This window comes from Podarcis melisellensis (genome assembly GCF_964234715.1).
Source record: "Podarcis melisellensis genome assembly, chromosome: 1".
NCBI lineage: Eukaryota > Metazoa > Chordata > Lepidosauria > Squamata > Lacertidae > Podarcis > Podarcis melisellensis.
Window position 1 is genome coordinate 44,847,185 of NC_138528.1, and position 27,123 is coordinate 44,874,307.

General features: G+C 44.1%; 1 protein-coding gene across 3 annotated transcripts in view; it reads right to left on the bottom strand.

The window, feature by feature from the left end:
- Positions 1 to 27,123, bottom strand: part of PAPLN (papilin, proteoglycan like sulfated glycoprotein) — a 56,432-nt gene that overhangs the window by 8,937 nt on the left and 20,372 nt on the right. Inside the window, exons 6-23 of one of the 3 annotated variants that reach the window (XM_081889603.1) lie at positions 26,297 to 26,427; positions 22,678 to 22,801; positions 22,162 to 22,242; positions 21,373 to 21,545; positions 20,593 to 20,716; positions 19,926 to 20,052; positions 18,665 to 18,730; positions 16,000 to 16,207; positions 14,453 to 14,629; positions 12,839 to 12,995; positions 10,866 to 10,952; positions 9,655 to 9,928; positions 9,404 to 9,551; positions 7,013 to 7,142; positions 4,134 to 4,779; positions 3,035 to 3,172; positions 2,111 to 2,235; positions 852 to 993 (exon numbers count right to left, since the gene is read on the bottom strand). In XM_081889603.1, the coding sequence (XP_081745729.1) occupies positions 852 to 993; positions 2,111 to 2,235; positions 3,035 to 3,172; positions 4,134 to 4,779; positions 7,013 to 7,142; positions 9,404 to 9,551; positions 9,655 to 9,928; positions 10,866 to 10,952; positions 12,839 to 12,995; positions 14,453 to 14,629; positions 16,000 to 16,207; positions 18,665 to 18,730; positions 19,926 to 20,052; positions 20,593 to 20,716; positions 21,373 to 21,545; positions 22,162 to 22,242; positions 22,678 to 22,801; positions 26,297 to 26,427 (3,058 nt within the window). The remainder of the gene's footprint in view (positions 1 to 851; positions 994 to 2,110; positions 2,236 to 3,034; positions 3,173 to 4,133; positions 4,780 to 7,012; positions 7,143 to 9,403; positions 9,552 to 9,654; positions 9,929 to 10,865; positions 10,953 to 12,838; positions 12,996 to 14,452; positions 14,630 to 15,999; positions 16,208 to 18,664; positions 18,731 to 19,925; positions 20,053 to 20,592; positions 20,717 to 21,372; positions 21,546 to 22,161; positions 22,243 to 22,677; positions 22,802 to 26,296; positions 26,428 to 27,123) is intronic. The other 2 variants (XM_081889604.1, XM_081889605.1) reach the window with 2 other exon arrangements.

The following is a 27,123-nucleotide window of genomic DNA, read 5'->3' on the forward strand; positions in this document are numbered from 1 at the left end:
CTGGTTCTGTATCTTGATTTCTACAAAGGGCTGGAGGAATTTCAGTGGAATATTACTGTTTCACCATGTAGCTATTTGAGGATCTTCACTAGCCACTCCTTTCACTCCAAAGATAAAGAACCTCAATGCTTACCAGAAAAGTACCAAGAGGTCAACTTATTCCCATTCCCCTCCCATGCTAGACACTCCCAACTGCTTGAACTATCAGCCGGCTAGAGAAAGTGGGAACTGTATGAGTTAGGAGGGCAGTTTTATTTTGGTAAACTGCTTTGAGTAAACTGCAATTTGGTAAACTGCTTTGGTAAACTGCAATGTGTCCTAAAGGGGCAGGTTAGAAATTCATCAAATAAATAATAGCCTGCCGAGAACCACTCCTTTTGTTCTGGGAGGTGCAGACAGGTAGCAGCAACTGGCAAGAACTGCCACCATCCACCCATATGACTCAGAATGGACTGACTGCAACTACGACTACGGCCATTACGGAAACAGTGGACTAAGGTCTCTTCAACCACCACCGCAACTGACAGGGGATTAGGACTGGCATAAGTTTTTGGTCAAGTCTTGCTTGTGGGGAAAGAGCAGGAGACCTACTGGACCTGTTCCAGATTCTGGAATGTTAACACTTGTAAAAAAATTATGGGATGGACTCCTAAACATGACGGCAACAAGCTGTCCCCCCCCTCCCAAGGAGGCTGCTGTGAATATTCCTGAGATGAGTTGCAATATAGCTGTGATTTCATACCCTGAAGCTTCTCAAAATAGTTCTCTTGCCTACTCACAGTGCTTAAGGGCCACAGCCTGGTTTGACACACTGTGGAGAACAGAGGTATTATATTTGCTGTTAGCTTTACCTGTATGTTGTCTGAGGAAGGTTGACAGGAGAGTCATGTGACTGCCCAGTACTAAGTCCTGAAACAAACGCTCTGTGCTGGTGATTTTGACCATGAATCAGCTGATTCCCCGCTCTCTGTGAAACATCAGATCCAGGGATTTCTAGAAAGAGAGAATTTTGAATAAGATTGCCCTGTGCCATAAGACTGAACAGAAAAATCAGCAGCTGATTTCACATATCAGAACCAACTATATATCTGCTCACTTCCTTTAAAACAGCCATGGGAAACCTGTTGTTTACCTGTTTGTTTCTCACCCCAGTGCTGATTGTAAAAGTATGTTTTCCCCTGCCAGCAGGAACAGTTTACAAGGGGAGCCTACTATAAAATGGTAACCCAATCCGGAGTATGTGTATTGCTCGCAATCTCTAGCAGACAGTCTTGCCTGGAGTGAAATGCCCTTCATGCAAGGTCCAGTAACTCTGCGTGCTCTGTGCAAAACACTACCCAACTGGGCCCTTGAATGTGCAAAGACCTCCCCTCATTTATGAGGCCAGAGTTTAAATGTGCCCTGGCTCGGGCAACAGCCCAATTCCTACTAGAAATTGAAAAGTGGGGCTCCTCCCAATATGGCTAAATTAGAGGTGGATGGGAAGGAAAATCGGAGACCTTGCTTACTAAAAACTTTGCAAAATTATGATAGAGCAGAACTCCCTCAAAGACCTACCACCACAGAGAAGACAGGGCTAGAATAGAAAAGATGTTGCTCATTCAATCAACAGAAGATCGAGAGATGCTAGTGAATTTGTAGATGGATGTTGATAAAGTTGTAGACAGGGTGCTGGCGTTTTGCACCTGTTTCGCCCTGGCAGTCCAAGTAATAAAGACGCCACTGATCACCCCCGATGGGGCCCTTTTACTGGGGCTTGCAGGTAGCACACTCCCAAGGTAGTTTTCTGAGCTTCTTCAGTGGTCTAATCTCAAAGCCTTGATACGTGTATTGATATTCAATTTCATAGAGAATACTATTTCTTGGCTTAAGAGACTGATTTGCTGACATCACAGGGTTTTATTAAACTAACTTTTACTCAGAGTAGATCCATTAAAATTAATAGGCCTAAGTTGCCCGTGGCCATTCATTACAGGAGATACAACCCATAGCATTTTTATTATACCAAACAGATTATTATTACAAAGTTGGCATTTTCCTTATGCCCGGCTGTTTCAGTTGACAAATGGACAAAGGTAGCTCAAGTATTAAAACAGAAACAACGCCTCACCTTTGATCCTCAGCACAATCTTCCTGTGCTCTACCCTCCCATTCGAAATTTTGCACATGTAGGTCCCAGCATCCTCAGCTCTGAGCTGGCTGATCACCAAGGAACTGTCAGACTGGTAGGTATGCCTGCAGGAGGAGAAATGAGAGCATTTGATATTTATTGCAGACGAGCTATAAAGCAGCAGCAAATCCTGTTGGCAACCAATGCCTGTTAACAGTATTGTAACTTTTTATTTATTTCTCTACTGGGGCAGTGCCTGGTGGAATCTTAAATGATGTGGCGGACTTCTGATCAGTTTTTCTAGTAGTTGCATAGGTGGGACCCAGTGAATAATGCAAGAAAATACATACACATGAGGGCGGGGGGGGGGGAGAATGCTTCATTTTCGTGTCATGCACAAGAGCCACAGAAGTCCACTTTGCTCAGTACGTAATTTTTTGCACTGAGCAGTCTGATATCAGTCAATAATCTTTAATACTAACAGTAATCTCAGTTCTCTGAATGCTGTCCTTTTGTAACAAACTCGGCACCATTCACACACACAAGGGGGGAGTAGCAGCAGGCTTGAAGGAGCCCCAAAGTTTAAAGAAGTACAAAGGAGTCTTTTAAAAAATCCTCTGTGTGTGGAGCAGGGCAGGGTGTGGAATAGAAAACCAAGGAAGTGAGTGGTGGCTGGTGTGTGCGTCAGAATGGAGTGCAGTGCCTGGAATCCCGAGCAGCACTCCACACGGCAATATTCTGTTGCAGGCCCCATAAAATATAGAGAGAGCTTCTACTGCTACTCATCGAAATTGCTGTGTCTAGGAATTCTAAAATATAAGACTCATGTCAAAGTCCTCCACTCACCCAAAAGCTTCTGTGGTGTTAATAGGTTTCAGTAGGGCGGGTTCCACCACAGGGGTGGGTGCCAGGGGTCAAGCTCACCTGTCAGAGGACACTGGCCGCCCATCCTTCTGCCATTCAACTCTGGAGAAGCGGGAACTGCCTGCCTTACAGAGAAGACGGATGCTTTGTCCCAAGCCTGCCTCCACTGCTGAAGACTCCGATCCATCCAAGAAGACCCTGAAAGACATACTGTAGTTAGCCCAAAGTTCAAAGGCTGCTCTGAGAGGACAGGGTGGTAAATGCATAACTGCTGATAGAGAGAAAAAACACCTGATGCTTTTGCAAGGGCGATAGAGTCTGGAGTAACTAATAATAGCATTTTACCCTGTGGGTCCATGTTAGGCAGAGCTGGAAGCAGTCTGCATGTGGCTAAAGCAAGGAAACAGTGGCAGAAGAGTCTTCTGCAGACTGAAGAGACAGTGCAAACCGACTGGGGGAGAAAGTTAAACCTTCTGCATCACATGCATACCAGACCCAAAATTCATAAACACACACTTCTCTGGAAGACCAGTTCTTGACCCAGAACAATCTTTATCTAGATGAAGGGCCAAACCATGTTGTCATATCCAAATGCCTATCTTTATAATAGGGGTGGGGAGTCTTTGGACCTCCAGATGTTGCTGTACTATAACTCCCAACAGCCACAGCAAGCCAATGGCCAAGGAAGGCGGGAGTTGAAGTTCAACAACACTGGGATGCGGCAAAGGTTCTCCATTCCTGCAGTAGAGTGTTCAAGAGCTGGGGCCTTTTAGCTAACTGTCTTTTGTTATCCAAAAGGCCCCAGTAAGAGTTTGAAGTTACTCGCAACAGAGCACAGCTGCCAGGCATTAGAATCCAGAACGAGTCAGGAGAGATACAGCTGACAACAAGTCTGTTAGCAGACACAACTCATTCACATCCCTTTGTGAAGTCAGTGGTTGTGGGTGTATAAAAATGAATGCACGGCCACTTTAAAATGTAAAAAGAAAATACTGGTACTGGGTAGCTCACATTCCCAGGGGGTGGAGGGGATTAGTCCTGTGTCAGGCTTATATTGGAATCCTTTATGATAGGTTGTCTGTCCTCACCCTCCAGCAAAACAATCTCATGCTGCAGAAAACAACTCCTAACAGAGAAGCCTGCTATTGCAAAATATTACCTGTTTAGAGAATGAGGGAAGGAAGAGCTTGCTGAGGCTTGGCGCTCAAATCCATTCGCTACTGATCCATCTGCTGCAGATTCTCTCCTCCACCCTTGATGCTCACGGTGAACTGTCTGCCGCCTCTCAGAGTGTCCAGAGACCACAGTTTCCCCTAAACCATGAAGGTGGTTTGCTGGATCCTTCCTTCTTCCCCCCATCCCTGGCTGAGACTCAGGCAGGCTATCTATAGTCATGGTCCTTCCCCAGCCTCTCTCCCCATGACGTAGCAATGAGTGAGTTTCTGAGTCAGTTTGAGCATGGAAAGCCCCACGTCCTCCTCCTCCTCCTCCTCCTCCATGGCTATGACTCGTGGCTCCTCTTGCAGGCTGCTGTTGGTGCTGCTCCTCTGCAACTCCTCCCAAGTGAGAACTAGAGTGGATGTTAGGAACTGCAGCATGGTGGTGGTGTCCCACATCACTCCCTCCCACTGATCTATGGCAAGTTTTCATGCACTCCTCTTCAGAAGCAAAGTTGTTGTTGTTGCCATGGCAGCCCCCATACCAGAACCGATTGCATTTCCCAACGTCATGTACAAAGTACCAGCGCGTAGTCCAATCTGAGCATGGGCCATGGGCGCTGGGCAACAGGCAACCGATAGGATAAGCTAATAGGAAATGTTAGGAGAGAAGCAGTTGTTATAGAATAAGCAGATACACAAATCTTCTTCTGACCACATCCCCACTCAGGGCTCATCCATGCTTCTGTTTGTCCCATGCCTAGAAAGCATGGGTCTGAGTGATTTCCCCCTCTGCCCCACTCCTTTCCCATGGAAAACCCGCTCTTTAGTGTTAAATCGGAACAAATGTCAATCTGGAGAAAACCCAAATTGCCATTTGTTCTGAATGAGCTTTAAAGAGTAGGTGCCCCGGGGTGGGGGGAAGCAGCAGGACAAGAGGAAGTGTGATAAGCACAAAGAGCAGGTTTTCCAGGAGCAAGTGGCAAAGTCCTTTGGAGCCACACCTAGAAAGCACAGGATAAGTGGGAAACTTCTCAGGCCCAAGCTTTCTTGGCATGGGACAAAAAGAAGTGTTCATGAGCCCCAAATCACTGTTTGTCTGTAAGATGCTCAGTAAATAAACCCAGATGACAAAATGGTATCAGGAACTTGAAGCCTGCTATCAACCCTTGCTCATTCAGTACAGGTTGCTTAGGCACAGCAAAACTATTTTCTACTGTGTGATTTTGTCGTAGTCTTTTTCAAGAACTGTGTGTACAGCTAGTACAAGTAAACAATAAAGTCAGATGTGTACTAAAGCGCAGACCAGTCCAAGACAGACTGTGCAAAGAGTGTTGCCCTATTCATGGCGCAAGGGCAACTGGAGAGTGTTTTCACTCTGGGAGGAGGCATCAGATAAGAAGCAGTGGGATAACCGCACACTCTCTCAGACTTGCCTACCCCTCACCACATACCATTCCCATCCTGTTACTACTGCCCAGGTCTCAACTGTTGGAAAATCATGCCAGCGTTCCTGGCACAAAGGATGCTATGGCAGTACAAAGAGAAGAAGAAGAGTTTGGATTTGATATCCCGCCTTTCACTCCCCTTCAGGAGTCTCAAAGCGGCTAACATTCTCCTTTCCCTTCCTCCCCCACAACAAACACTGTGAGGTGAGTGGGGCTGAGAGACTTCAGAGAAGTGTGACTGGCCCAAAGTCACCCAGCAGCTGCATGTAGAGGAGCGGAGACGCGAACCCGGTTCCCCAGATTACGTGACTACCGCTCTTAACCACTACACCACACTGGCTCTCTAAGCAGTCACTGGAAGCTTAGATAAATGAGTCTGGGGTTGGAGGGGTCTCCTGTCACAGTATTCTGCCTCAGCACCTGAAAAAGCCTAGCAGGGGGCCAGGCGTTATGAGAGCAAGCGTAAAAAAAGGCAGCAAACGTCATTTAAGATCAGATCTTTTTTTAAAAAAAATCATAACCATTTTCTAAAATTCTTTTGAGAAAGCTGGGACAGTTAGTTTAAAATAATTTGCACTTAAGAGTTTGCATTATGGATTTGCCCTTAGAGGGGAGTCAGGATTCACGTTATCAGAGGCTCAGTTCTGTCTCTGTATCAAATGGCGCTGCTCACAAAACCAGGCATTGTGCTTCAAGGGTATGTGGGTGAGCACTTCTAGGTTGGGCCTATGCCCATCACAGCTTGCAGAAGCCAACCAGAAGTAGCCGACTGTGATAAACAATGCAGCTTTGAAAAAGATGGCAAGGTGCCAGGTGGCTTCAAGGCTGCAGTCGCTTGGTCCATGGCCCTGTCCATGCTGTTTTCCTTTCTGGGAAACTGTGCTCAAAAGCCATTCATTCTTCAGGGTAGCTGAACAAGAATAATTCGATAACAGAAATGTGTTAAGTGATTCCTTCCTGTCAGGAACACTGAATGCAGAAGCCCCATAAAACGGAACTGAAATGGTACTCTGATTATTTAATAGGCATTTCTTACAAAACCAACAGAATTCAGAGACTGGGATCTTAAGGGTGGATTTCAGACTGATTCTAAATTCTGGCCAAGGGATTGTTGCTATTATTATTATTATTTATTATTATTATTATTATTTGGATACTGGGTTGTCTAATTAATTAATTAATTTTATAATGAATGATTTTAGAATGTTGTTTGTGCTGTACTTTTGTACTGTTTTATTGTTGTTAGCCGCCCGGAGCCCGGCTTCGGCTGGGGAGGGCGGGATATAAATAAAATTTATTATTATTATTATTATTATTATTATTATTATTATTATTATAGCTTACACTGCCATGAAGAAGGATGTGAAGTGATTCTGTTCATGTTGGCATAAAGCAATGGGTAAACCACCTTTCAAAACGTAAGCATCACTTACGTTGGCTGGGTCTATTGAGGCATCCATCCCCCTGAGGCCCAGAAGCCGAAGCAACGTTGTCGTAGCAGCAACCATACGTAGAAACACGACACTCCTCCGCTGGCCTCTCCTGGGACAGAACTCGGCTCGCCTTGGACAAAGCCAGAAGTTACTGAGATGGTCTCATTACTGAGATGGTGTAAAAGATCTCATACCACAAAACCAAACCCATAAACAAATCCACAGGAGGAGCTAAGACCAACCATTCCTCTTTAAGCACCTGATGGGGCAACTTTGACAGGTAATGAAAACATGCACCAGAATGTTTCTCTTTGACTTGGGATAATTGCCACTAACAATTATAAGCAATATTGGGAGCAGGGGAATTGTTTCATAAACTGTTCCAGTGACATGCTAAGGAAAGAAAAATCTGTTTTCTTTTTCTTTTGCTTCAGGCTTGTAAAGTTGACCCCTTGCCTAGTGTGAACTAAATGGGGACCATCAGCTCAGATAATACAGGAAACCCAAGAGTCTGCCCACCTATGAATAAATTGGATGTTTCTCCAGATGGCCCGAGCAGCTGGGCAAAGCTCCCACCCACTTTGTTCTCAAAACACCCACCATCAGTATCCCTGGGAACTGAGCCCATGCACTTTGCTAAAAAATGCAGTAGATAATTAGGTGTTGCAAATGCAATCCTCAGCCACTGGAGAGGCTCCTACTACTGCTTGTGCTTAGCAAAGCAGCTGGGACAGGATCCAAGCATGATTGCCAGAGGCAGCTGCAGGCCCAGAAGTGGTTGAAGGAAAATAAGGAAGAAAGTAGATAGACAGATAGCTCTATCTACTATCTATCTTGTATATATTGTGGTGTTTTATGTTGATCTTGTTCTGTGAACCGCCCTGAGACTTCTGGGTATAGGGCGGTATATAAATACAATAAAGAAGGAGGAAAGTAGAAGGATACGGCGTCAGAGCTAGGGCTAATGTCCAGGGTGCCAAAAAGCCAAAATACTGCTTGTGAGTCCAGAATGGACAATGGGATGCTACAACTCAGTGGCTGCCATCTGGACAATACTCTAGTCACCCACCATTGATCTGAAAATTTATCATAATATACACTGCGAGCAATCGGGTTCATCCAGTACTTCTGTTTGTTTCCTGTGAGATACAGATCCCCCTGAAGGTCTAAATGTTTATCATTAACTCCAGAGAAACATTTACAAAACGCTGTGCTTCAAATACTAACCCAGCTTCAATGGTGTTTCTTGGGGCATTATAGACTGCACAATTACGGATTGGGCAATATGGTCCCTATATAATACTGAGCTGTGAACCAGAAGATCTCACGTGACCTTAAGCAAGCTAGTCTTCCTCTCTCTCACACACCCTACCTTAATGTGTAACTGACCCACTAGAACCAAGTGTGTGATTGTATGTGTGTAGTAGGTATTACCGTAGTATTATTACTCATTACACGATGTATGCAATACAATCACAATGTAACTGTAATGCCTCAAAGTCATCGCCTGAATGAAGGGACATATTTAGATCCCTGAAAGGAGAAGATCATCACAGGTTTAACTGAAAACCAGAGACAAGATCCAAAACTTCTAATCTAGCGCACTGTTGGTATAATACAGTATAAAGTAAAGATAAAAAGGTAAAAGACCCCTGGACGGTTAAGTCCAGTCAAAGGCGACTATGGGGTTGTGGCACTCATTTCACTTTTCAGGCTGAGGGAGCCGGCATTTGTCCAGACAGCTTTCCGGGTCATGTGGCCAGCAGAACTAAACCGCTTCTGGTGCAACAGGACACTAACAAGTACCAGAGGGCACGGAGCTGCTGTTTACCTTCCTGCCACAGCGGTACCTATTTAGCTACTTGCACTGACATGCTTTCGAACTGCTAGGTTGGCAGGAGCTGGGACAGAGCAATGGGAGCTCCCTCCGTCACGGGGATTTGAACCGCCAACCTTCTGATTGGCAAGCCCAAGAGGCTCAGTGGTTTAGACCACAGTGCCACCCGCAGTATAAATACTGACTACTGTTGAATTATTTCACCTAGAACATCGGGCATAAATATTTCCTATGCTTAGGTGTACTCTGCAACATAATAGTGCATTAGTGGTAGATTTATACTGGACTGACCACACATCATTCTGCTTTACTGCAAGGCTTCTCCAGCCTTATTGCATTATTGTGTTACAATGCAACAAAAGCAGGGGAACACCCTCTACCCCACCACTGGTAGAAAAAGTTATAGGATTTCATTAGGAAGATGCAGTATATACACTGATTGGAAATGAGGCTGTATGTCCGACCCAAAGCATTTGAAGATGCAAACAGTATTAAAGCAGGATTGCGTATAACCACCCAGGTACCATCATGAGTACAAATCATTATGAATTCACAACAAGAAGGATGTCTGGCGTCACCCTTACTGTTGGAGCAGCAACAGCAGGTTCATTCCTGTTCACATAAACATCACTGTAGTATTGTGGGCACCCTTCCTTGTTTGGCCCCTGAGAAGGTGATATTCCATCAGGACAGCACCCATACCTATACCAGGGGAAAAGAATGGAAACCAATATTGGTGTAATCTGTTCAAACAGATCTGCTGTCTTTGCTGGCAGATTAAATGGATTTAACCAGCTTGTCTTACCTGCTCTGATGGCAAGTGTCAAATGGGCAGCCTTGGCCAAAAGGACCAGTGGCCACAGTCTGGCCATCTGAACAGCAACCATGAAGGCTCTGGTTGCAGTCTTGAACTTCAGTTGTTGAGGCAACATTTTGATGGGAATTGAAGTGGCGGGACACTGAGGATCCCAAGTAAGACTCCCATTGAAGGGGCAAGAAATTGGAGTCATGATCTCCATTGGGGTGGACTTGGTGATGAGTAGTAGAACCAGCTTGGGTTATTCGTTCATTTGCAGAAGCTGAAAAACATAATATCTTATGGCATGTACCCACAGTTACAGGTTCACATCTAGAGTTAAGCCCAGATCTATGGTTATATGTCAGGGCTTCTCCTTCTGTCCTAGCAGGACAGGCACTTCAAGTTGTATTCAACTCATAGTTAACCTACTGAAATTAACAGTCACAGCTAACTTAGGTTCTTTAATTTCAATAGGTCTATTCAGAGTAAAAATAAGTTGACAGTGCCCTTTCATAGAAATTCCTCACAACTGCTTTTTGTTCCTGCATTATGTTAGAGTCTTTCATCGCCCCTGTACATATGTGTTTGTGTGTCAAGTGTGTGTCTCGGTCAAGTGTCTGTGATTTTCTATGTGCTAAGGGTATGTGACTACTGTCTGGCCCTGTCCATTTTGGGGAGAAGTCCAACACACATTTGAAACTGGCCTCAACAACTATCAGTATGCAGGATCAGGCAGTATCCCACCAGGATAATGAACCACAAAAAGCTTTCCTAACCAAGGGGCCCTCTCAGAATCTGCCCTAGAAATAACACTGAATAAAGCAGAATTCATAAAGCTGTTTCACATTCCTTAAGGAGGGAGGGGCGTGAGGCAAAATTTCAGCGGGACCCACTGCCAGGCATTGGAGATTAGCAAGATGTGTGGTGGTAGAGGAGTGGTCTGGGCTCCTGGGTTAGGTTTGACTCCCTACCTCCATGTTTACTACTGCTTTCTTTTCTAAGAGGCATACCATCATTTCAGAGTCAGGAAAATGAAAGACAGACACTGGCTTGGTCCAGGGTCCATCCCATTTCCCATCTTTCCCTCAGAGAGCTGTACTCTACATACATATGGGCCACAAAGACTCTTAACCTTTTGTAAAGCTATTCTAAAGGAAGGTACAAAAACAACAACATAAACATTGGAGAAAGAAAGCAAAGTTCAGGTAGTTTCAAACCTATGGTGCTGTGGTCAAGATTGTATCGGGTCAGCAAGGTCTGGCGGTTGACATCATAGCCTGCAGAGTCTTGCATACTGGGAACCTCTGCAATGAGATTAGTATCCATAGGTTAGAAACATTGAACTAAGATCAACATCAACAACTGGGAATACCTAAAATCATCCGTGTCTTCAGCAACTAGGTGAGCAGGGTAGGGGCAGAGCAGAGAGAATTGTTCTAAATTATCCTCTAACCCCCCAAAATCCTGCTTTCATGGAAATCAGTGAAAGGAAGCTTCAATTATATGTTTTTTAAAGTTGTGGTGGGGTGGGGGGGAATGGAACTTCAAGACATGTGAAAATGAAGCTGCAAAAAGTCACCTCTGCAGGCTTTCACACCCAGGGCTTGAGATGTGGGATGTTGTTATTATGAGGCAAAAATGCACCAACACAGAAACAGAAATGCAAGGAGAAAGGACCTACTTTTATTACACTTTTGAAACAGAGAAGCACCAACTGGATTATTGCTGAGTCTGTATTGGGGGCAGATTTTAGGGGAGTTCCAACTGAACCCATCAGATGCTGTTCTGTACTGCTTTATGTGGTACCATAATATTAATTGATTTCAATAAGAAGCAGACTAATAAAGATGTTGAGATTTTTTTGGGGACACACACACAAAGTTGTTGAACTTTTTTAAGGAGGACTGGCAAAAACGATACTGCCGACATGGGTTGCCATACGTCCGGATTTCCCCTGACGGGATACCCTAGCACATCCAGACAATAAGCCTCTTGCTTTTCTCATCATTGTTCTGACAGCTTCCACAGTTTGATTAGGTATATGTAATTTGTAGCCAAAAGAGCAGAGATAGTTCACATGCATTGAAGGAAGAAGTTCCCAGGGTCAGCCTCTGGCATCTCCTTTTTTCTTTTTCTTTTTAAAGAGCAGTTAGCAGGGAAACGGAAAGGCCCGTATCTTCATCAATAGGTATGAAAAAGCCCGAGAAACCTCTAGACCAGTGGTTCTCAACCTGTGGGTCCCCAGATGTTGTTGGAATACAACTCCCATCATCCCTGAGCTCTGGCCTTGCTAGCTAGGGGTGATGGGAGTTGTAGTTCAACATCATCTGGGGACCCACAGGTTGAGAAAGGCTGCTCTAGACCTTGTTGCTATCCTGATGACATCTCAGTGATTCCAACATTGAGCAGGGAAGACCCAATCTGCTGCGGCCAGCTTGGAGGCTCCTAGGCCCTCTTGCACCCCTGATGACATAATTTAATCCACTGTATAGATCTCTGGAGGGGCCCATACAGTGTTTATTACTGGGTCCTCCCACTGTTGGCTGCAGCTCTGACCATCTTTGGCTCAGGCCCCCAACTGATTTCTCCCATGGGTCAACAGGCCTTTGTTTAACAAAGAGAAGACGTTGCCCACCCATGGTTTAGGAGCAGCAAAAGAAAACTGTTGGTTATTTGCAGTATGTTAGCACTGCAGAGAGCTTGCTGGGGAGACCATGCATTAAAAAGGGACTCAAAAATAACTTAAACAAAGTTTTAATAAGAAAAACAAAAACTCCATTTACACTAAATACATTAACAAACAAACATGACCCAACCACCAACCCATCCCCCAGGGTAATGGGAGAGCTAGGTGCTGCTCCTTATATACTACACCCAAATGCTGACACACCTTAATCAAATACAACTCAGCAGCACCTGCTATGTCTCACAGCTGTAAAGCTGAGTCTCGTTATTTTGCTCTGGCCCTTGCTCTGGCCCCTTAAAGACATACACATCAGGTGGAACAATGATGAACCTTTACATTTAAAGAAACCATTCAACACCCAATGCTGAATCTGTTACGTAAAGGTGGTGGTACTATGCATTCTAACAGCCCAGGTGTCCGAAAATGGATACTGGGTAGGAACAGCACCTTAAAAGGAGGAAAAGAACCAAGGGGGGTTGTGGACAGCTGATAGCTTTCACTTACGCTGCGGCAGATGACAGGGCTGGGTGTTGCATGTTCCAAGCATGGCTGGTATCTGCGGCTGGATGGCCCGGCACATCTCGTGGTTGTAGAACTTGGAATCCCCGTCTGCACACATGACTTGGCGCGTTCGGATGCCTGAGTCACAGCTCTTTGAGCACTAGATCACAAAGTGCAAGCCGAGTTACTAGGGGGCTGTAACCCGAGAGAGTAACGTTACAAGAGTAACACTATCCTGAGAGAGTAACCCTATGAGTTTCTGGTAGCAGGTGTTAAAACATGAATTTTCAGGTAGTGAGCAGGTAACCGCTAGTAGGTTGTAGGCCTTGGTGGGAGAATAAAATTATAAATGGAAATTTTTTTTCCATGTCATGGGATAAATTAGTCCCAGACAAACTTACAAATTATGTTGGCTCCAATTGTATCATCTCTATACTTTACAGTTAAGTGGTGTATAAATTTTATAAAATAAATTCCCAGAGAAAGTGATAATCTGAGCATGCTTCATTCACCAGCACTTTCCACAGGCATGTATGGTTGAGCTGGGCTATAAATTATAATGTCTGGGTTGTCTCTTAATACAACAACTCTACCTATTGACCATGCTTGAGGTGATCTCATTCTCACTTTAGTTTCCATTATTCCAGAGGTTCAACAAAGGCTATGTTAATGCAAACAGGTCTTGTAAAGGGGTTGTCCACATTGGAATTTAATGTGTGGATTTGAAGCTGCTTATGTCTCTTTTTTTCTTTCCACTGTCCACACAACATTCTTCTCACCCAAATGGCAGCCCACACTTCCCCCCTGCTAAATTTGGATTTTCGTAATCCACAGATAATCTGGTAATGGAAGAAAATCCAATATAAAACTCCATGTTACCCAATTGAAGCTCATTGTGCAAGCAGGTGTTCTTTTCAAAGCATGTGTGATGTCATTTCACTGCCACACCCCCTACTTCCATTTTCTTTGCACAAAGGCAAAAAAATCAGCCCGCCTTTTTCCCACTGGTTGTTTCTGAAGGCAGCTAAGTGATATTTTTATTTTTAAAGGGGTTCTTTTGTGCAGAGCTGATCTTCTACAAAGCAGCTGCATTAAAAATAAGCATAAAATTTACCCTTGCTGATACAAAAGGTAGGAAAGGAAAGGGGCAGGAAAGGAAGTTGCAGCCTTTCATGCAACCAACTCAAAATCATTGCTTGGCTTGGAGCGACATTTTTGTTTTTAAAATAATTATTTATTGTACTTTGTGCCAATCTTATATAAAAATATAAGTGGGCAAGCACAGGTAAACAGATATCTGTGTGTATGTCCACAGTGGTCTGTGGTAAGCGGAGAAGTACTCACTGTCGGGAGGGGATAACACACAGCATGAACATATTCCATCAAGAACCACTCACTACTGTAGAATGAAAACATTGAGACGGATTTCAAGTGCATAACATGCAAAACATTCATGTGTGAAGATCTACATATGAATTAATGCCCTAGTGTGGAAATGTCCTGAAAGAGGCAGCAGAGAGGAGATGGGCAGCAATGGACAGATAAACTGGGGTATAGCGAAGTATAGGTACCTTTTTTACCTATAGCAAAGTAGGCAGAAATTGTTGCAATGCTTACCAGTCCCCAGTCTCCAATATGCCAGCCGATCTCTTGGATACAATTCTCACCAGTGCAGGACTGGGTGTGTGAAGGTTTTGGCTGTGTCAAGCAGGCAACTTCGAGAGTCCGAGTGCCCAGCTCCGACATGCAGTTTACAGCCCGGGTCTGAATACCTTCCCCACAACTAGCTGTGCACTGTAAAAATTAAATAAATGACAGTCACTGTTGGTTGGACAGTGGTTGGACAGTGTTCTTGAAGCTACCAGCATGAGTTTGATCAAACTGCGGGAGGCAGTGGAAGACAGGAGTGCCTGGCATGGTCTGGTCCATGGGGTCACAAAGAGTTGGACACGACTAAACAACAGCAACATCTATTGCATTTATTTGGTCTGCTCACTCCACATTTTGAAGGCATCATTTCAAGTTAAAAGTTTTCAGAAATCCTCTTGTCCCAGAAAGAGTAATTCAGTGTGTGAGACGTTCTATGGTAAAGCTTCCTCTGGGTGGGAAGAATAACTCAGAGGTGGAATTTTTGGTAATATTCATTTACATTATACCTGCCATATACATTTATGTACCATATTTGTTGTGTCTGTGTACATAAGTGCATGTATACATACATGCATAAACACATGTGAGAGTTAGCACCAATTTTTAAAAACTCTTTCCTACTAGCCATTTTCATACCATCCAATTGTGCTACAGTGCTGTATAGAATACATAAATTGAAGGTATGCCTACTAAAAGAGCTTTTAATTTATTCAAGATATAAAAGGTAGGAATAATGCAAAAATTAGGAATAGGGATCAAGGAAATTGTTGTTTGGACCACTTAATTTCCTGCTTCCAGACGAACATACTGATTGAAACATAATTATACTTTGGTTTTGACATGTCTGCAAATTTTGCAGTACATGGGCAGACCTCCTCCCCAATAAACACTGCATTCAGTGAAGGGTCAGAATTTGAGTAAAAACATAAATTCATGAATTTAGCAATGGCTGGAAATAACAACAACTAGCTGCCTCATGAGGCCAGCCTGGTGATGGCTCATGGGGATGTTTCATGGAAAGCAATTCATAAAATACACACTTCAATAAATGACAACCGATTATCAGAGATGGCGAAACAAGAGTGACTAAAATAAAGCTTTGCCAAAGAAATACATTTTGGGAAAGAATTCAAAGAATTAAGCATTTATTTTTGTTTTATACCAATTTAACTGCCATGGCTTGCTCCCCAAATCCTGGTGAACATCCTCATAATTATGTTACATAGCTCTAGCTTCTTTCACAAAATTACTATTCCCATGTTCTTTGGTGAGAGGGAAGGTCTTTTCAGTCTGTGTAAGCCTGAATTGTTGATTTCTCTCAAGGCGGAGAGAGAGAGGCGGAATCCACCTCATGAGCAAAGAGTCACAGGCAAAGTGATGATACACGAGGGGAGACTCAAGAGTGCGAAATGGGAGGAGTAGGTGAGCTTGTGCTTTCTTTTCCTCCTCAAGCCACTGAGGTAACTGGGCTATACCGTCTATATATGTTCACTGAACCTGTAGGACAAACTCACCTCAGACCAAGGCCCTGTGGTCCATGCTGCACACTGACGCATGTTGCAAGGCTGTGTGCTACGCGGCCTCTCTGTCAAGGATGCGCACTCGGCATCATCCACAGCATTTTGAGAACCCGGTCCGTGGTGGGAGACGCAATAAACGGAACGAGTCTGGGTGCCTCCTCCACAGGTGGCAGAACAAGCTCCCCATTCCCCAATCTTCCATCTGTAAATACAGAAGCAGCATCTCTCAAGAAACCAAGAAGCCAACTCTGGCAGCAAGAAAATCCATGGGACTGCAGGGAGGCTTACCACTTTCAAGTAATTGAATTCAAAAAACAATAACTTGGGTGACAGCGAAAAGTATCTAAAAGCATTTAAAATGGTATGGCCGCAGATTAAAAGATTATGGTACTAGGAGGAATGGAATGGATTAAGAGGATAGTTTCAGACTGAATGGCTCGAGGATGCCTCAGTGGTGGAAGCGATTAGGTACTGTGGAAGTCTTTCTCACAGAAAGAAACTGAACTGGCTTTGATAAAGCAAAGGTGCACTTACTGTTGAGAAAAAGCAAAAAGTCATATATACTCCAACAAAGGATAATCTCTAAATTCTGAATTATGATAACCTTTCTTCTGTGACCTATCTTTATTTTTTGTTATTAGAGAAATGGTCGGGGGGGGGGAGTGTTAAGCATTCTACTGCTTCTTTGATCTGATTCAGCATATGGCATTTTTTGGGTGAGGCGAACCCTCTGGAGACTGCTTACATATTTTCCAGTGACCTGTCTAGTTTGACACCAAGACTAACAAAGTTTCCTCTACCTAGACCTGACATTCCTGAAATAACATGCTTTTTCTATCTGCATCCTTTGACATTAAACCCTCCCAACCTTCCAAAGAACTTCCGTCACAAAGTTGACAGTAGCAAGATCTATATTCAGAAGGAAAATATTGTACTTGCAATCAATAGCCATTTGTCTATACTGAGCAGTAATGGACAATTCAGTCCTCCAAGCTGCAGTAAAATAAACTCAACCCATCACGGCAGGGAAGGAGACCCAAAATGATGCTATGCAAGAGTTTCCTTGAGACTGGAGGTCAGCTTCCCAAAGGAAGTCTATTGATAAAAATAAACTCAGTTGGCAGAGGATCAATCTGGTCAGCTCTGTTATCATGGCCAGACAATACAAAAAAAGACTGCAAACTAGAAACACTGTCTGAACATTTTTCTTGGTCCTAGATGCCAGGAGGAATTTTGCCTGGTGCCACCCAGTGGCAAGTGCTTTTATGATGTAATGGCCAATGATCAGTGCAACTAATAAAATTTCTTCCCCATCCTGAGAACAGCATAGGATAATTTTAATGCAACTTCTTCATTATATTATTATTATTATTATGTCACTTTACCCACAACTTACAAAAACAATATAAACACTAAAACCAATTACAACAAACACAGCCAAACACATCTACACAAACACATGTATACAGATAAGTCGGTTCTTACAGATCCTGCCCTAAGAGGCCACAAATATCTGAAACCTTTCAAATTAAGGGCCCAAAGCCCAGGTAAAAAGGCTATTTGGTGTCTACAAAAGGCTATTTGGTGTCGAAATAAAGCCGAAAAGCCCCCTTATTGTGTTGCCACTCTCTGGGCCTCCTGTGAAGAGGGCACATAGAGAAAGGCCTCAGATGGCGATCACAGGGTCCAGGTTAGTTCATGTCAAGAGAGGTGGTCCTCAAGGTACTGGGGTCCTGAGCCACATGAGGCATTATAGGTCTGAATTCAGCCCAGAAACCAATCAGTAGCTAGTGCAATCATGCCAGAATTGGTGTTATATGTATGGATCTTCCTGCTTCAGCCAACAATCTGGCTGCAGAATTCTGCACCAGCTGCAGTTTCTCAAACATCTTCAAAGGCAGCCTGAGTAATCACAATCTAAAGGATACCAGTGCATAGACATGAGAAGTTAGGCCGTCCCTGTCCAGCTCCCGTCAGCCCCAGCCAGCATATCCAATGGGAAAGGATGGATGACCACAGGTCAGCCACTCCTAGGTAGGCAAAGCTCCATTTCCCCAGCATCTACCACACCCTATCATGATTTACAGAGAAAAGCCAAAGCTATAAGCAGCCACTGAGACCGTCACCAAGGAGGAAAGCTCCTCTAAGCAATCTAGAACAGTGGCTTTCAAACAATATCCTTAAGAACCCTGGCATGAGCGTAGCCAGGATTTTTGTTAGGGGGGGAGGCTTTTGTTAGGGGGGCAGAACCTCAGATTTGTATTGATTTAGGAGGCAGCTGCCCCCCTCCCCCCCTGGCTATGCCTATGAACCCTGGCACTCCTCAGAAACTTGCCCTGGGTTCTTTGGTGTATGGCTGACCTTAAAGACAGCTTGTCCATTATTAGCAAATTGGTCCTGCGATATGCAGCCAATGAATGCAGTCTAGGGGCATGCACTCAGTTTACAGTGGGCAATGGTGAAGCTCCACAGGAATGGCCAGGATACCACATCATCCACATGAACTGAATGTGCAGCTCAGAACACAACCCAGAGTTCCTTGGCAATATGCACGAATTTGTTCTGCACAATTTATATAAGTTTGAAGACCACTGTTGCAGGTGGGGAAAAGGGAAAGAGGAACTGAGCAGGGCCTCTGCAATCGCTTTCTCCTTGTTACCTCTTTGTTTGTAAGCTCCATGCTGTGTTGCGGCTCCATGCTCCCGGCAGATAGAGGTAAGATATCCTTTATATATATAGAACAAAGATTTTAAAGCCAAAAGTGAATATATAGACATCTGGGGGTGCCTGCTACAGTGTGACTGCAAATTGTCTTTTAGGGCCAAACTAGATACGATGTTGAAAATTTATTCATGCAGCCCTGATGTGTGTGTTGTTGTTTTTAAATAAAAAGGCTGCTATGGAGTTGGGGTCCAATTTGGATCAAGGCCATATGGGGGAGTGGCAGCTGACCCTTTCTTCCTGTACCAGTTCCCTGAAGCATCTCCCCAAAGTATTAGCCATGTAAGGTTTTCAGGTATCTTATCGCAAGTGTCTGGGTCCCCCCCCCCCTCAATCTCCACAGCTAACTGAAGCTGCAAGAATGGGAAGAAATAGAGATAACCGTGTGTGTGTGTGTGTGTCTGTGTGTGTGTGAAGTTAAATCCACCTACTTCTACACTATGAACTCAAGATGTCCCTCCTGCCCCTGCATTTAGAGACAACATGAAGAAATACATCAGTGATACATTCACACATCTCCAATGTTTGAACTGGGTATGCAATGATGCAGATTTGCTTGTGCCAGTCTAGTTACAATGACCCATAAAATGGCACACTGGAAGTTAGCTTTGGATCCTGAGAAGTTCTGAAAGTGGAAAGGCTCCACAGGCCATCTCTCTCTGCAAGGGAAGTTTCATAGGGCAATTTGAAGGGGAACCTTAAAATCTGTACACTATCCTGAGCATAAATCCCATTCCTATATAAAAAATTCAGTACCGGGACACAGAAAAACCATTCCATATCTCTGCAAATAATCACATCCAACTAACCTCTGCATGAAATTAAAATTAGTTCCCCACATAGGGACTTGTCACTTACCACTTGTATTCACCACAATGGCTGCTCTCCAGCATAACCCCAGCCTCCAACTTGGCTTGAAAATGTTCTATGATCCTTCAGACTAAGGTTTTTGCCCTGTCCTTTTTAGCATTTTCAAAGATACTAAAACCACCCCATAACAGCTTGTCAGCACAAAGAATTGTCTTGAATAACAATCTCTTTATCATCTTCATGCACATTAGGAGCCACAATTTCTCCTTATCTACATTTCCAATGACAGCATTAAGGGCAGAAGAGAGACACTGCCTGGGGATTTCAGAATTGCTAGGTTCATAAATCTAATGGTTCAAACCAGGCAGGGAAGCCAAATCAAGTCTCACCGTTTTGTCTGGGGACATGGCTGAAGGCCACAAGTTTGGTTATTTTCTGGCTGTGGTTTATCTCTGCACATATAATCTGGATATACTTCATTGTCAATAGTGCAAAAGACCAAGCGTGTCTGATAACCTATAAAAGAAAAACAGCAAAGGATGTTGGTTACCGTCACTCATCTCTCTGTTAAAACTACAGAGAGATTAGAAACACTATACATCTAAGAACAATATAGCATTCCATCATCTTCATCGAACCCAAGAAGCAAAATATAAGTAGAAGGCTGTGTCCACATGAGAGCATTCACACATATGTGGGCTGCTGTTTTTGTGTTGTCATCTTGTGTGCCTTCATCCACACATGACTGCTTTCAATTTTATGCCTGACAGAAGCAAGATGGAAATAGGGGGTGTGGCCTCAAATGGCATCACAGAAACCAGTAGCTGCCCACATAATGCTCTGCAGTGTATCCACAGCCAGATGGCGAATGCTTTTATAATAGATCTCTTTCCCTTTTTGGATTTTCCCTAAATTGGAAAAATCCGAGTTTGCTGCAGGCTGCCAGTTGGATGCTGAAAATGGCATGTGAATGACAATGAAAAATTCAAGGCACATGCAGCTTCAAATCCACATTAAACTCCCGTGTGGAGTTAGCATCCTATGATAGGTCCTTACCTCCACCACACTCAGCACTGCATTCGCCCCAGGAACCATAGGCCCAGCTGTAGCCCAAGCTCTGCCTTTGTGTTGGCAGGTAGTATTCATAATGTACCCCTTGGTTTGGCTCCTGGTTGATAAGCTGAAAACAGAAGAGGCAAATAAGGTGTAATGCATATAACTGCTTTCCTCACTCTTGTAGCTGTGTTGTCTGGCGTTCACCCAGTTCACCTCAAAAAGGCAGATGAGGTGGTAAAACCATTCCTGGAACTGGGCTTGTGTTCGCTGAGAGACATTAATCCACATGATCACCCATCTGCTGACTGGAATGCTACAGCTCAGGAACTTTCCTCGCTTCATCTGAACTACACCTAACACCCAGATCCTTGCCAAAGCACACTCCTTTTCTATCCACTGCTCATGTCGAGTTTGAGACTGTCCTCCCCACCCAGGGTCTACTTTATGCCTTTCCTTTTTCACAAAGAAGAGTCTTCCTTCAATTAAAAGAAGGAACTGTTTTCTTGCTGGGGAATAGGGTGTACCCCGCACCTCTTTTCAGCAACAGGCAATAATCTAAATGGATCTTAATGCACAGTTGCGTAGGTAACATAGATACAAGTTCTCTTATCCACCCTCACTGTTGGTTTTTCGGCCAAGAAATGGCTATTCTCCCTTCAATCTACATGGCATTGTATTTTTATTTAAGGTCCCGCAGTTCCCTCTGGGAATAATGCTGAGCACCACCTCTGTGGAAGCTGGAAGAGGAGGGGAATATACAAAACAAGAAACTGGGCTTACCTCAATGACCAAGGGCTCAGTAGTTGGCCCCCTGGCGTGAAGAAGTTCGGGTGCCAGATCCCCCTCAGAACCCCTGTCATAATGCACAACTGTGCTAGCAATATGCAAGGCACGGCTGAACTCAATCGTCCAGTGGCCATTCAGATAGTATGCCCCTTGCGCGTTCTTGATGGCTGAGGGAGAAGGGGAAAAACCCAGAGGGCACAAGGGAGGAAATGTAAAGGCTGTTTAGTTTGGAAACCAAACTAGGCTCATTTCAGGCTCATTATAGAAGACTAATACCACATCCAGAATACACCTCTGTTGTTACATGGTTGTTATGACTGTGCATCCCATTAAAAAAGGATGTCAATAGTTTCAGGGTTTACTGATATATTACAAAGTTTACTGAGAGCTGTGTGCAACACTGAGCAAATGCTGTGAAATCAAACTGCCATGGGAAGCCAGTATTCTTAGACAGCTGACATCAGTTGCTCTCTTGTCCAAGTATCTTGCTTTTGTGGCAGACAGAGGCCCACTGCCAGACTTTCTCTGCAAGGCCAACCTTGTTACTTATATCCCAATCTCATCCATGAACTGAGCAATCTTCCACTTGCATTCTGAGTGGTATAGTCCCAGGACAACTGTACCATGTGAAATTTCTGAATATGCAGAATTAAGTTAATTTAATATAGAATTAAGTTAAGTGCACAATTAAGTGAATGAACTGGGAATTATGTGCTTTAAGCCCCCCCCCCCCCGCTCTCTCTCTCTTTTAACACAGAGCAATAGAAAAACTGTTGTACATACCCAAGAAGTTCCTGGTAGGTGTCGCTTCCTTAATCCGGATGCTCGTGGCCCCCATGGGAATGATGAAGATTTGATTGTAGCCTAAAGAAAGTGCAGCAAGTCAGGCACAGTAAATTCTACTTACTAAGGCAGATGCTTATAGACAAGGAAGGCAGGCTAAAGTTGCCCTTTCATGTGCAGAAGGTGTTTTTCAGAATGAATAAGCAGGCAAGTGGAAGAAGACATAAATCCACTTGTAACTACTCCGTCGCTTTTGGATTGGTTGTGTCCAGATTCATATTGTCCATAAAGCAGCCCAGCCATGTAATTGATAAGTTACAGCCGAAAGCAGTGGTGCTAATGATGCATCAAGCTTCTGCACTGATACAGTCAAGGCCTTTTTGTGCTTCAGCTCCTTGGGCCTTGAAGATATAAATTGATGAAGAAGCACGATGGAATCTCTCCCTGCCAGACCCAACCCAAGCATTTTTTGCTATCTCACTACTTAGCTAGTGTGGAAGATCCACTATTCTGTACCTTTGGGGAGGTTGGGCACATCAAAGAAGCCCTTCACTTCGAAACAGGCTCTGCCATCTCCGCCACATTGTAGGCACTTGTCTTCCTTCTTGGAAGAATCCAGAATGTTATCACAGCCAACAGCCTGTAAAACAGCAGAGTGTGAACCAAAATGCAAGTATGACTCAGAAGGCCAGTCAAGGAATGCCTTCATGAGAAAAGATAAAGGAAAGGCCTACATTTCATACCAAGACCAAGGACTGGAAGAATCAGACTGGATACAGTTTTTAGAAATGTTTTGCGCACCTCTTCAGTTCCCATGGTGAATGTCTGTTTTCTTTTGACCTACATTTGCCTCTGGTCCAAACACGTTTTGCAGGTTTTTGAAACACAACAAATCTGCAAAACCTGTTATCACAAGAACAGTGGGATAAATATACGCACGGCAAGCATCAATTTCTCTTTCAACCCACCTTCAAATTTCTGGAAGAAAGAACTACTGTCTGACTCCAGGTTGAGAAAATACATACATAGTGGGTAAAGCAATAGTCTTGTGGTTAAGACTATTAACCATATCCACTTGCAAAAAAAAAAAACCCCAATCTTTGAGTGTGGCAGCACCTATTCCCTAGAACTTCCACCTGTAGATATGAGGAAGGCAGCTTTGTTGTACAGGTTGGCACTTGCTTAAAACTTTTGTTTGTTTGCTTAGGCAAGCCTACCCAGACATTTAATTTTATATTGTACAGTACATTTGTTTTTTAAATCTGTTGATTTTATGCCTGTAACTCTTATCTTATATAAAAAGCAAGCAAGCAAACAAGCAAGCAAACAAACAAACAAAAGTTTACTGTTTTAAAGTGTTGTTGTTGCTATTTTAATTAATAATTTATGTCATTTTATGTACACCACTTGGGCCCCATTTGCACTATACATTTAAAGCCATATCATATAACTTTAAACAGTTGTGGCTTTCCCCAAAGAGACCTGGGAACTGTAGTTTGTTCACGGTGCTGAAGGTTGTTAGAAGACCCCTGTTCCCCTCCCAAGCATGAGGCAAGCAGGTAGCTACTGTGGGGCACTGTTCTGGCTGTGCTCCATTTCATTATAGACTTTCCAATTTCCCAGAGTTCCCCAGGAAGAGGGATTGATTGTTAAATGACTCTGGAAACTCTAGCTCTGTGAGGGGAATAATGGGTCTCCTAAAAGCTCTCTGTAGTCATAACAAACTACAGTTTCCAGGGTCCTTTGTGAAAAGTCATGATTGTTTTAAACGGTACAATACTGCTTTTTAAGTGTATTGTGCAAATGGGGCCTTAAGAGATTTTTTATTAAGCAATCTTGTTCAATAAAATAACTTTCATCAGAGTATCCCCCTGAGGCATAAACATGTCCAGTTGAAAAATGTGTCTGTGTTCTTTTAAAATTTAAGCAATATCATCCAAATGCCAGACACATTTCAGCCACTAGGCTTCCTTGGCAGCTCAAGTTTCAAATACGTGAGTAATATATTACATAATCGCTTTGTGGGAAAAGACAACTCTTAAACTTGGACAGCTAAGAAACACCAGAGATGAAAATACATCTGGCATTTGTATGGACCGGGGCTTCTAAAAAAAGATGGCTGTGGTGGTTTTTTTTCCTTTTGCCGACCAGTAAAATGGCCATTTTAATGAAGTTTAGATATTAAAATCTATAATGAAATGGAGCACAGCCAGAACAGTGCCCCACAGTAGCTGCCTGCTTGCTTCACGCTTCCCAAAAGAGCAGCCCCTCCATAAGGCCAACACTCTCCCTCAGTGGAGAAACCCACAGCTGCTGTAGCTAAAACAGAAAGTAGGCAGTCAACCAAAGTATGAGGGAAGGTGAAAGGTCATTTTACATGCCCTGTCCCCTTCACCTAATCCTCCAGCCCTTGTGGGAAAGGCCAAACAGCAAAGACAGCCTTTAGCAGGTGACCAAGCAAGGGAGGAAGCCAAGAGCCCCAGAAAGGCAAAGACAGGGACGGGATGGAAGTGCATGTTTACCTCTCTTGGGAGGAAAGTCAGAGCATAATACAAGGAGGAGGAGCAGGAACCTCTATCCCACTTCACCTGCCCTCACCCCATTAAAGAGGGCTTGTTTCTTTTTTGTCTTTGTGTGTCCTCTAGCGGTCATGGATGGGGCTGCAGGAACTCAAAGCAGTCTTAACAGCCAAGGTGGCTTCTGACCATTTTGGATTACACAAGTCTTCCCTGCTGCTTTTCCCAGAGGAACTTGTTATGTATTGAAGTTCTCACCCTGGTCACCAGGGGTACTGTGTACAGTCATACCTCGGGTTGAAGTAGCTTCAAGTTAAGTATTTTCAGGTTGCACTCCGCGGCAACCCGGAAGTAATGGAGCATGTTACTTCTGGGTTTCGCTGCTCACGCATGCGCAGATGCTCAAAATGACATCACACGCATGCGTGGAAGCGGCGAAACGCGACCAGCACGCGCACAGATGCACAGTCGTGTCTTACGTTTACTTCAGCATGCGAATGGGGCTCCAGAATGGATCCCGTTCGTATCCAGAGGTACCATTGTATATAGTTTTCACTCAGGTCCACGTCAGTTAATTTAGGTAGGAAACCCTGGGCTGTTGTTACAATGTTGACAGCCGGCTGCCTATAAAAGCAGGCCGGCTGAGCTGTTTGCTTTCAGTTCAGTTCCAGTTCAGTTCAGTTCCAGCTTACTTAGAAAGAACTACTTGGAGAAATCTCTGTGTTGTCTTCTATGTCCACCCACTACTTAATAGAACTGGGAAAACCCTTTTGTTCCAGTCCCTTGCTTTTGTGAGGCACCACTGGTTTAAAGAGCCAACAAAGGCTTTCACCTCATGTACTTGGGGAGTCCAATAGAGCTCCGCTGAGTTTGCTGCCTCACAATAACTAGCATGTTCCTATTTCCATGCTCTGCCCCTTCCGGAGCCCAGAGAGCACATGTTGCAGGATCTGAAGCATGAGCAGATATGCCACACACACACACACAAAGTTGTCTTCATGCTATGTACCTAAAGTACCCATAAATTAAAGTGAACTCGCCAAGTCTTAAGAGGTAACATCCTAGCAGGTAGTAGAAAAAAAGGTAAGGGATCCAGACCAGAGTTCAAATCCCTGCTTAGCCATGGAGCTCACAGGTTAACATTGGGCAAGTCGCTATCAGCCTAGCCTACCAAACGAAGTCAATAGTGGATGATGGGAAGGGGTGGGGTGCCACAGATCACCTGACCTGCTGCTTATCAAGAAGTAGACGGGTGAGCTGGTAGCAAGGTCAGCACAGTACCAATGCACTGGCAGAGCCAATAGGGCACTCCTGCTGGTTTGTTTGCAGTGTACTGACCTCGTCTCTGCCTTAGCCCTCTCCTTTGCAGTAAAAACCCACCAGAAGTCAATGAGCGGCAGTGTCGTCATCCCACTCCTCACACCGTCTGCTACAGATCAAAATTGAGGGTAAAATGGGATAACCCTAGGTATACTACTGTGAGCATCTAAAAAGAAGGATAGGATCAAATCTGATTAATAAATAAGAGAACTAAGAGCAAAAGAGGGGGGGAGAAAGGAAATAAGGGGTGGGGGAGGAAGACAGACCCAGTTTTCAAGAGAGAGATAACAAAGGCCTACTTGGCAGACTCCTTCCACACAGATATCATTCTTCCCTGGCTCACAGGGCGTCCCATCAGTCACGGTGTCTTTGTGCCTGTAGTAGAAGTTTTCTCCCTTTGGGATACAGTTTAGTTCACATTTATTGGGTGCTGTGGGGAGAGGAAAGTGAAAAAGCAATGCATTACTCTGCATGTTCTGTTTCCCCCACAAAGGCACATACAACGTTGTGCAGCTTTATTTATTTATATAAATACTTATATCCCAAAGAATATCAGGGCACTGCACAGCAATGTGAAAACACAAGAAAATGGTTAAAAGCAGTATGGAACTACCATCATTGAAACGATTGACTGCAGAATAAAGATGCAAGCAACTGCATAGGGCATGCTCTTTGAGTTCCTGAATCAAGTTGAAGAAGGCTTTCATTCATTTCATTACAGTCATTCATTTCATTGGGATTCCCGTTTATTACAGCACACTTTCTATGAAGAAAACTTTTTTCAGTACTGAGAGGATAAAGCCTGATTATCAGTACCTGGAGAAAGGATTTAAAGGCTGGGCTGTATATTATTACTGGTTTGAATCAGCCCACCATTATTGAACTGTGACATGTTGAATGAAGCAGGATTTGCACACGTGTCAAGGGCCATATGGTAGTTTTAAAGCTGATCAAGGGATATGCTGAGGGCAGAGGTGGAGCTAGCGGGAGCAGGGTGAGCGCCCTGGGGGGGCACAGCAATGTCACCCCCCCTCAGGGATGACACCTGGGGTGGCCCGCACCCACCACACCCCCTTTTCCTCTGTTAGTGACTGAGGGCATATTTACATTTCAATATGGATGTCAT